At 43.4% G+C, this 10,187-nt stretch overlaps 3 protein-coding genes across 4 annotated transcripts in view; 2 read left to right on the top strand and 1 right to left on the bottom strand.

Annotated features, from left to right (window-relative positions):
- Positions 1-1,427, top strand: part of LOC112073444 (serine/threonine-protein kinase Sgk1-like) — a 5,552-nt gene extending 4,125 nt beyond the window's left edge. Inside the window, exons 2-5 of the mRNA XM_024140736.1 lie at positions 476-564; positions 701-969; positions 1,069-1,158; positions 1,269-1,427. Of these exons, the coding sequence (XP_023996504.1) occupies positions 476-564; positions 701-969; positions 1,069-1,158; positions 1,269-1,427 (607 nt within the window). The remainder of the gene's footprint in view (positions 1-475; positions 565-700; positions 970-1,068; positions 1,159-1,268) is intronic.
- Positions 1,428-2,830: 1,403 nt separating this feature from the next.
- LOC112073442 (putative transmembrane protein 244) lies at positions 2,831-5,148 on the bottom strand. 2 transcript variants are annotated; one of them, XM_024140733.1, is made up of 6 exons: positions 5,039-5,148; positions 4,454-4,539; positions 4,096-4,175; positions 3,880-4,005; positions 3,464-3,508; positions 2,831-3,326 (listed from the first exon to the last, which is right to left on the bottom strand). In XM_024140733.1, the coding sequence occupies exons 1-6, from the start codon at positions 5,069-5,071 to the stop codon at positions 3,232-3,234; spliced, it is 465 nt and encodes a 154-aa protein (XP_023996501.1). In that variant the 5' UTR covers positions 5,072-5,148; the 3' UTR covers positions 2,831-3,231. The 2 variants fall into 2 exon arrangements, with proteins under 2 accessions (XP_023996501.1, XP_023996502.1); XM_024140734.1 differs by having other exon boundaries at positions 2,831-3,322.
- A 548-nt stretch (positions 5,149-5,696) lies between these two features.
- l3mbtl1b (L3MBTL histone methyl-lysine binding protein 1b) overlaps positions 5,697-10,187 on the top strand; it is a 20,089-nt gene continuing 15,598 nt past the window's right edge. Inside the window, exons 1-3 of the mRNA XM_070440146.1 lie at positions 5,697-5,967; positions 9,725-9,860; positions 9,931-10,113. Coding sequence (XP_070296247.1) covers positions 5,915-5,967; positions 9,725-9,860; positions 9,931-10,113 — 372 coding nt within the window. The 5' untranslated portion in view covers positions 5,697-5,914. The remainder of the gene's footprint in view (positions 5,968-9,724; positions 9,861-9,930; positions 10,114-10,187) is intronic.

Genomic DNA, 10,187 nt, shown 5'->3' with positions numbered 1-10,187 from the left:
GTGGGAATGGAACGGACATAGAATGGGATAAAATAGAATAGAATGAAAATAGAATAGAATGGAAATAGAATGGAACGAAATAGAATGGTGAAAATAGAATAGAAGGAAATAAAAGAACGGAAATAGAATAAATAAATAGAATGAATGGAAATAGAAAGTAAGAAAATAGAATGGAATGGAAATAGAATGGATGGAAATAGAATGGAACGGAAAAATAGAATGAATGAAATAGAATGAAGAAATAGAATAGAAGGAATAAGAAGGACGGAACGGAAATAGAATAGAATGAAATAGAATGAATGGAAATAGAATGCAATGGAAATAGAATGAATGAAATAGAAGGAATGGAATAGAAGGGAATGGAAATAAGAATTACACACACACACACACACACACACACACACACACACACACACACACAATGAGAGAGAGCGCATTTTCCTCACAGTGATTTAAACCTCGGTACCCCCCTTAGAGACCTGAAGCCAGAGAACATCCTATTGGACAGTGGAGGTCATGTGGTTCTGACAGATTTTGGGCTGTGTAAAGAGGGCGTGTCTGTGGGTGGGACTGTGCAAACGTTCTGTGGAACCCCTGAGTATCTGGCGCCAGAGGTGCTGTTAGGTCACGCCTACAGTGGAGTAGTGGACTGGTGGGGGCTGGGGAGTGTACTTTATGAGATGCTTCATGGACTGGTGAGTGTGTTTCTCTTTCTCTTCTCTTTCAGCTACTTTTCAACTAGCATATTCCATCCACTGCACACTTATCTGGCTCCCTCTCTCCTCTTCTTTTCTCTYTCTCTCTCTTCCTCAGCCCCCATTCTACAGTCGCAGTAAGGCYGAGAWGTTTGAGAACATCCTTCACGCCCCCCTGCAGCTCCATAGAAGTGTGTCCCAGTCTGCCCGGTCTCTGCTGCAGGGYCTGCTGGAGAGAGACTGTACCAAACGCCTTAGGGGGGAACAGGACCTTGTAAGCACCCCCCATTACCCCACCTAGCACATACATGCAAGACCACATACACACACGCACCCATACACACATTGACGTGCTGTCTCACTTTGTTTGTAGGCTGAGCTGCAGGGCCACACCTTCTTCCTGTCCATCAACTGGGATGACCTGCTAGCCAGGAAAGTCCCTCCCCCATTCATTCCCAACCTGGTGAGTATGTGTGTGTGTGTTTTTTTTGGGGGGGGGGGCTATGGGTCAGTTTGGATCTGTGACTACCTGAATGTGTGTCTGATCACTCGTTCCCTCCCTCTCTCTTTCAGTCTGGTCCGTGTGATGTGCGGTATTTTGACCCGGAGTTCACGCTTCTCCCAGTCCCCGCCTCCCTCGGTTTGAGTGACATGTTGGGAGACGTGGCCAATGGAGCCTTCCCAGGGTTCTCCTATATGCCTCCGGCTGAGGTTGGAGTCACGGAGCCCTGATATCATTCTGATATTATTTGTGTTTTGAATAAATTAAAATGCATTTTCCTATCATGTATCAGATTGTTTATATCTCACAGAGAACGGAGGCTCAGGCCGGGTTAGAAMCAGTGGTTAAMCTGAACCGGAGCTACCTGGAGTCGGCCTCCTGCACCTTGGGTCAAAGGGAGAACCAGGCGGAGCCTAGCTTCATCACATTAYGGGTCAAAGAGAAAAGTAGGATAAAAAGTAGGATAAACCAACGTTAGGGTCAGGGTTGACTATAAGGTGTCGGTCTGGCCTAGTGGTAGCCCCTCAGACTATGGAACACATACATCCCTGGTGACGTGAGCACCAATCCCGTCTTCCTCTCTGTCTCCCTCTGTATCTGTCTCCCCTCTACACTCCAACTATCAGTGGTACTATCACTGTCCATAAAACAATAGAATACAATAAACATATATTTAAAAAACAACATAAGATTAGGGTAAGGGTTTGTGAGTTAAGGTTTAGGGGAGGTTAGGTAGGGTTGTGGTTAAGGTTGTGGTTAGGGGAGTTAGGGTAGGTTGTGGTTAGGGGGTTGGGTAAGGGTTTTGGTTTAGGGGGTTAGAGGTAAGGTTTGTGGTTAGGGGTAGGGTAAGGGTGTGTTAGTGTTAGGGTTAGGTAAGGGTTGTGGTTAGGTGTTAGGGTGGTTGAGGTAAGGGTTGTGGTTAGGGTTAGGGTAAGGGTTGTGGTTAGGGGTTAGGGTAAGGGTTGTGGTTAAGGTTAGGGTTAGGTAAGGGTGTGGTTAGGTTAGGGTAAGGGTTGTGGTTAGGGTAGGTTGTGTAAGGGTTAGGGTTAGGGTTAGAGGTAAGGTGAAGGTAAGGGTTGTGGTTAGGGTTAGGGTAATTGTTGAGGTAGGGTTAGGGTTATGGTTAAGATAGGTTGAGGTTAGTTAGGGTTTGTGGTTAGGGTTGTGTTAGGGGTGAGGTAAGGGTATGGTTAGGTAAGGGTTGAGGTTAGGTTAGGGTTTGGTTAAGGTTAGGGTTTGTGGTTAAGGAGTTTAGGGTTTAGGGTAAGGGTTGTGGTTAGGGTTAGGGTAAGAGGGTTGCTCGGTGGTTAGGTTAGGTGTGGTTAGACGGGTAGTAAGGGTTGTGGTTAGGCTTTAGGGTAAGGGTTGTGGTTAGGTTAGAAGGGTTAGCGGTAGGGTTGTGGTTAAGGTTAGAGGCGTTAGGGTAAGGGTTGTGGTTAAGGTTAGAGGGCTAGGGTAAGGGTTGTGGTTAAGGTTAGAGGGCTAGGGTAAGGGTTGTGGTTAAGGTTAGAGGGCTAGGGTAAGGGTTGTGGTTAAGGTTAGGGTAAGAGTTGTGGTTAAGGTTAGGGTTAGGCTTAAACCAGGATGTGATAAGATCAAGTGTGTGTGTGTGTGTGTAGAGTCAGCCCAGGTGTGCGATGTTACAGCTGGTTTAATAGATCTAAGATGATAAATTACATGATTAACATTGTCTGACATAAGATTAACATTCGTAGAGAACACATATATTACATACTACAGATATTACATACCACAGATATTACATACTACAGATATTACATACTACAGATATTACATACTACAGATATTACATACCACAGATATTACATACTACAGATATTACATATAAGAGCTGTTTCCTGGACTCAAAAGATTGCTCAGTGGAGAATCACTTGGCTCAATTGGTGTCTGGGAAGCCGGTCCAACAGAAACAAAGTGCAACAATCAAACAGGTAMCCAAGTCAACAGGAACATTTGGTTTCCCTCCATTTCCACCGGACTCACTGCAAAGAACTCTAGTCAGTGTGTGTGTACTCAGTAGCTGTTGAAGGTGGGGTAACTCTGGTCACTCTGGCAGGTGAAGTAAGCTATCAGCTGACCGTTACAGATCATCAGAAACAACCCGCTGCCTTCAAACAAAACATACAACCACACACACATACAAAACCATTAATAAGGAAGAGACATAACCAATTACTCGTCTATAACTCCTCAGAAGGTTTCACACAATAAAACAGAACATGTGTGGGTGAGGTACAGGTCTTACCAAGGGCCAGCCACCACTGCCATACCAAGGGAAACTCCAACATCACTGAAACACACACATTACACACATATATTACAAACACACATTACAAACACACATTAAAAACAGGTAATATACCATACAGAACTGAGGATGGGGAGTGTACATCGTATTGCTTTAGAGCTAGACCCATCCAATCCTTACACATGAGGAAGGGGAATTAAAGAAGACCATGAGATAGGGTCAATATCTGTGCCTTGTTTTGGGTCCAGCTGCTTCTCAACTCTAACCCCACTTCCCGTCCTGATGTCATCAAAGCTGGCCCTGAGCACTCTGCTCTGCCAGCAAGTGATTATTCTGAGTTAAGCCAGTGTGTGTGTGTGTGAGAGTGAGTTCAGGCATGTGTATGCATTTCTGTGTGTATGTGTGTGTCTCACCCAGGCTGGTGAGCAGTACGTGCAGTAGTGTGACTGTGAGAGCGTAGTCCCAGACCCATCTCCTCACAACGGCTGCAAACAGCAGACCACTGCAGAAATAGGTCAACTCCATGGACAGCAGGTTCACTGGAACAACAATATAAGACCWTAACCATCTGTAGAGGACATGCGTGCGCACACACACACACACACACTACCATACACATCTTCGCTCACCCAGATATTTGGAGTTGGACTCCAAATTGGTTGGTTCAGTCTTAAAGTCAAAGGGAATAAGTCCATCAAAGTGATCCAACCTGAATGCAAACAGAAGAACAGCAGATAAAACAAACAAACAAACAGGATATTCAAAAGGAGGAGCTAGGAGGGAACCAGGGSGGTTGAAACTGACTGTCATTCCAATCAATGAAAACAGACCAATAGTTGCTGTGGATTCCACGAATCCCTCCCCCTCTCTTCTGTCACCTGGCACCAGGTTTATAGAAGCCGCSYGAGGACGGCTCACCGTTCCAGCAAGGTCACTTACCCAATAACCACACGTGCACGCAGAGAGAGGAAAAGAAAAGTGTCGCACCTGAACGCGCCGAAACACACACTCCCAATCATGTAGTAGAGAGAGTAGAATATGACGAGGCACAGCAGCAGGTGTACAAGCACTGTCTGGGGGAGAGAGATCGAGAGAAAGAGAGTGAAAGAGAGAAAKWGATCGAGAGAGTCAGAGTCATTCATCCCAATAATAATATATCACACATCATAGACCTAGGCTATACTCAAATCAGCCGCCAAGACACTGTAGCAAAGCCGTGACAGCACTGTCAACTGAACCGTGGATCATTCAGCAGGTGTAAAAGCTCCCATGGCAAAACTCCAACAGACTCTGCAGGGGATGCGCACTGCGGGGGAGCAGCAGATGACAGAATACCTTAATTTGCACAGACTGAGTGATCATTATCTGTTGCATTTGCCATTCACGATAAATGAAATATCAGTCGCTGAATAGAAATGATAGGCTGATAGCTTATGTTTCATAGTCGCCAACAACGACACCTGATGATTTCGTATTTTTTTTATAACAGCGTCCATATTTGACCCACGGCTGCCCGGATGGCACATAATCCGATTTTTTCTGAGTGAAAATCCGAGTAAACAGTCCTCTTACCCTCGTGTCGGCCACTTTACCCCTGAAGGCCATCTCATGGTTTGCATCTGTCGTTCTTCTGATGTTGAGAATTATGTATGTGACTGGGCAACTGAGATGTTACAGTGTAATCCGTCAGAAAACAGCATTATACTGCCATCTAGCGGTAGCGACTGAAAAAAGCAGGCTTATTTATAGGCGACACTGCCATTGAAGACTGCATCTCATGCCAAATAGACTACAGTAGCCTCTTCCAGTCCAACGTTTCACTTGTAATAAGAACAGTAGGGATGTCTTATTAATTMACCCTTAAAATAGCAAAGTCAGAGAGCTTCTATTTCGGACGTCTGGTCTGATTGGGCATAGATAACAAACATGAAAAGGCATCACGTTTTACAAAAAAAAAACATTAAGAGCTGATAGCCTATAGGCCTTGTTGTAATCAATACTACGGTCTAACTACTGTAGACCTACTTGGCGTCTGGACTTGACTGTTCTTACTTTTTTGCTGAATTACTGGTTGGAAGTGTGGCCAAGTTCATAAAACAGCTAGAAGYTGGGTTTATGATTAGTCTACTGTCATCTTTCTTTTAACATATGGGGACAATATTGACTGGTGGTGACGTAAACMGTTATTGACGGCATACAGCGACATGACCACAATGGCAATCGCGCGCCACGCCAAACAGACTCTGCACGCCCTTGCGCTCCGATTTGATGCTCTCTGAGATTCTGAAAATAYACGAGGGAGAAAGAMTAGTCMCAAGGCAYGAATAMAATATTTAATAAACYASATGTCCACTCTAAGCGTCCGTCTTGCTGTACCTATTGACCATCGATAGTTGTGTGCTCAAGTTTACCRAGATCCAAAGTTGTCAGGCAGCGTTCATTGAACGCATGCGCATTGCATCCACTATCCAGCTCAAAATAAGAGTTAAAACAGAAACGAGGTGAGTTCCATAATTTTCAAACAATATAATCGCCGTTATAGATTAAATGTTGCAAATAACAACAGTAATCGATAAAGCATCGTTCGTTTTATAATTTGCGCCGCTTCTTGTTATTTGTACTGTGATTTAAAACCGTAAAGATAAATCGGAGAGTCAAGTTTCTATTGAAGAAATTAAAAGCAAGCAATTCTATATTTTAGCCTTGAACAAATAAGGCAGTGTAGGGGCGGWTATTTACTTATTTATACCAACTAATGTGGAAGTCCGTTCCTAAGCATTTTCTAACGTTCAAAACCTGGAAACTTATTTATTACTGGTTGTCCTTACTTCGCTACACCAAGCCAAAATGCTAGTCCCAGTTCCTAGCCGTCTAGCTACCAATTTGAATTGAACYGTAGTGACGCTTTGCTAGCCARAAGCAGTTAGCAAGCTAGCTGGCAGCTAGCTGGCTGACATTCCGAGACAAGGGGAAAGTAAAGAAAATGGCCATGATGAGGGAWAACACTAACRTATGAAATTGCAGGGTATATATTTGGTTTTATTTGACAGACACGGCCCTGCATTATGTGTTTCAATAAATAACTTGAGTCATTTACATAGTTTTAACGTGTTGGTGGCCTCTTCCTTTGCTCCGCCATTTTGTATAAGACGAATGCTAATCATGGGCGCACGTACACTTTATTTATGGTCGAATAAATTCGAGGTTTAAACTTGGGAACGTAAACTGACAGCTGTTGAACAGCACACTTGATTGTTTACTTCCCATCCGTATATTTCAGTCAAACAAATATTCTTTCTGACCAAAATATGTGTTGATGCAGCGTCGAGGCGAAAACGTTATATCGTGATCTTGGTTTGATTAAAACACACGTAAATTTGACCTTTCTATGCAGAACACATTGTTTTCTTTTTAAATCATTGATTATTCTACCATCTMTGTTGTCCGCGTCAATGCAAACAGCCGATTTAATAAGATACTGTTAAAACAAGGAAAAGCTGAACTTGTTATTTTAACTTGTATTTGACACGTCTCTCACGGTGTTTGTCAATACTTGTGTTCTWGGCCAATCCATGCAGGAGTGCTTGTGCATTTATTTTGTGATATTTAGCTTTAAAAAGTAAMATATTTACTTGTTTTGCTTCATATAAGTGCATGCATGTATTCCACAACAGTCGCCCTCTAGCGGCGATGGGATGCGGTTCTTTAGTACCCGACTTGCACGCGCTGGTTGACTTCTTGCAGGTACCTGTACTTTTTGTGCCAGGGATATTTTTAGAGTACCCCTTTTTGGATAATGTTATTTGATTCATTGTTTTTATTAGCTAATTTAAAAAAATACATACACACACACTACATTCATTTAAAAAACTTAACAGGGATTGCTAAATAAAGTCAGTGACTTATTCCCATTGTGGTCCCTAAAGTACATGGTGGAAAAATATTACAAAGATACAGACATAGATATCTTATATATAATGAAAACAACACATAGATAGACATTTGAGAAAGATCTGTCAAATGGATACAATTTCAGTTTTACTTTAAGAACATACAGACAGACCTATTCTAGCCCATATCCTTGCATGAACAAACTCCCACACACCTTGTCTTAACATGAGAGACAGACAGATGTCAATAGGCATGTGGCAGTGTTTCCCCATCCACTGCTGAAGCGGGCGTGCTGTCTTAATTCAAATCAAATGTTATTTGTCTCRTGCATCCTAAACAACAGGTGTAGACTAACARTGAAATGCTTACTGATGGGCCCTTTCCAACAATACAGAGAGAAAAATAGAAAAGTTATAGAAAAAATAAGAACACAAGAAATAAATCCACAATGAGTAAGGATAACTTAGCTATATACACAGGGTACCAGTACCGAGTCCATGTGCAGGGGTACGAGGTAATTTGGATGTGACACCTGTATGGTTATTGATTGATTGGGTATGTTCAAGTAGTAAGGCTAAAAACAAATTGTGTTAACGAGTAAAGTCAGGCGAGGTGCATCTGCGACAACCAAATGTCGGACACTGTAATTGTTAGGCTGTGTATTGCAATACCAGTATTGCAATATTTTTTACATGGCAAAAATTCAAACCCGAGGCAGACAGCTCTTTGGTCCTTTAAAAACCTGCTGTTTGTAAAATATTGTGGCTATAGCTTGGAAATAAATCAATGTGATTCTGGATGACAACATAATACTGTTTATTTCCACCTATAGGGCTTCTTTCCTAAAGAAATGTGTTTCCTTGCCRTGATCCTAACGAGAATCGCAATACTGGTATCTTCCCGGCCCAAGTAATGGTTTTCCAACAGAAAGGCTCAGATCAACATGGCAGTGTCAACATACCTGCTATTGTATATAAACGTTTTTCTTTATAGATGTCAAAAATAAACTTTTCTATACTTTTCTATWTCACACACTCACAAACTGAAGACATAACATGTGTACAATTAATTGGTTAGAGAGAGGTCTCAAATATCACTTTCATTTGTATCCCCTATAGCTTTAGAATCGCAGYMAAGTTGGTTCCTGTTTYAGTCACGTCTTTGGTCACGTTCACGTGGGTCCACCAAAAACATCCTAATGATTGGTTGACAAATAATGCATGGTGCAGTTGGTGAGAAGCAACAGCAGTGACTTCATCAAAAACTGCATGACCTTTGATCACATGGTTTTTGTCAAGTTCAAGCAGTCGACATATAGGCAGGCACAAGTCTGACAATTTTTATCCCTATGTTGCAACACACTTTGAAAGGCGGTGACCGTCGACTAGACAAAATGTATCCGCTCGAACACGCCCATTGACTGGCTGACTGGACAACAACCTCTCCCTCAACGTGATCAAGACAAAGGAGATGATTGTGGACTACAGGAAAAGAAGGACCGAGCACGCCCCCACTCTCATCGACGGGGCTGTAGTGGAGCAGGTTGAGAGCTTCAAGTTCCTTGGCGTCCACATCACCAACAAACAAATGTGGTCCAAGCACACCAAGACAGTCATGAAGCGGGCACGACAAAACCTATTCCCCTCAGGAGACTGAAAAGATTTGGCATGGGTCCTCAGATCCTCAGAAGGTTCTACAGCAGCACCATCGAGAGCATCCTGACTGGTTGCATCACTGTCTGGTATGGCAACTGCAAGGCGCTACAGAGGGTAGTGTGTACAGCCCAGTACATCACTGGGGCCAAGCTTACTGCCATCCAGGACCTCTAAACCAGGCGGTGTCAGATGAAGGCCCTAAAAGTTGTCAAAGACTCCAGCCACCCTAGTCATAGACTGTTCTCTCTGCTACCGCATGGCAAGCGGTACCGGAGCGCCAAGTCTAGGTCCACGAGGCTTCTCAACAGCTTCTACCCCCAAGCCATAAGACTCCTCAACATCTAATCAAATGGCTACCCAGACTATTTGCATTGCCCCCCCCTCTTTTACGCTGCTGCTACTTTCTCTTATTATCTATGCATAGTCACTTTAATAACTCTACCTACATGTACATATTACCTCAATTACCTCGACTAACCCCTGTATATAGCCTCRCTGTTGTTATTTTACTGCTGCTCTTGAATTATTTGTTACTTTTATTTCTTATTATTTTTAGGTATATTATTTGTTTTTTAAACYGCATTGTTGTTAAGGGCTTGTAAGTAAGCATTTCACTGTAAGGTCTACTACACCTGTTGTATTCGGCGCATGTGACAAATACCATTTTATTTTGATTTGATTTGATTTTGACTGATGGATTGATTGATGTCAGTGCAGGAGGAGGAGAGCAGGGAGAGATGACTGACACCCCGCCCAGCGATGGCCCCTCCCAGGGGGCAGAGTTTGACATGATGGGCGCTCTGGACTGGCAGGAYGGCATCGCCACACTGCCCGGCAGCGACATCAAGGTACGGTGTGTCTGTGTGTGTGTGTGTGTGGATACTACAGACAGGTGTGTGACTGACTGGTATCTCTCAGTTCCGTATGACAGAGTTTGGAACTTTGGAGATCGTGACAGAGCCAGAGGTCAAAGAGGCAGGGCCAACCCCCCAGAACCCCGCCCAGTCGAAAAGCCCCAMCCCTCCACCAGAGGCCCAATCAGAGAGCAGCGCAGCCTCTTCTGCAGCCAAGGAAGTCCAGCCACTTGCACCTAAGGGTAAAGTAAACATATGGTTATGAAGGAGTTATAACATAGTTTTGACTGTTTATAATACAGGTGTGTAGAATTTAGACTC

Source organism: Salvelinus sp. IW2-2015, unplaced genomic scaffold, assembly GCF_002910315.2.
Source record: "Salvelinus sp. IW2-2015 unplaced genomic scaffold, ASM291031v2 Un_scaffold2264, whole genome shotgun sequence".
Lineage (NCBI taxonomy): Eukaryota > Metazoa > Chordata > Actinopteri > Salmoniformes > Salmonidae > Salvelinus > Salvelinus sp. IW2-2015.
The sequence above is the reverse complement of the archived record's forward strand: the minus strand, read 5'-3'. Positions and strand labels throughout refer to the sequence as shown.

What these genes read in the sequence shown, in the direction of transcription:
- LOC112073442 (XM_024140733.1), bottom strand. Translation starts at nt 5,071, where the DNA reads ATGGCCTTCAGGGGTAAAGTGGCCGACACGAGG. An exon ending in CGTACTGCTCACCAGCCTGG is followed by an intron (nt 3,509 to 3,879) that starts GTGAGACACACA and finishes TGTGTGTTTCAG; the next exon opens with TGATGTTGGAGTTTCCCTTG. An exon ending in GCAGTGGTGGCTGGCCCTTG is followed by an intron (nt 3,327 to 3,463) that starts GTAAGACCTGTA and finishes TTTTGTTTGAAG; the next exon opens with GCAGCGGGTTGTTTCTGATG.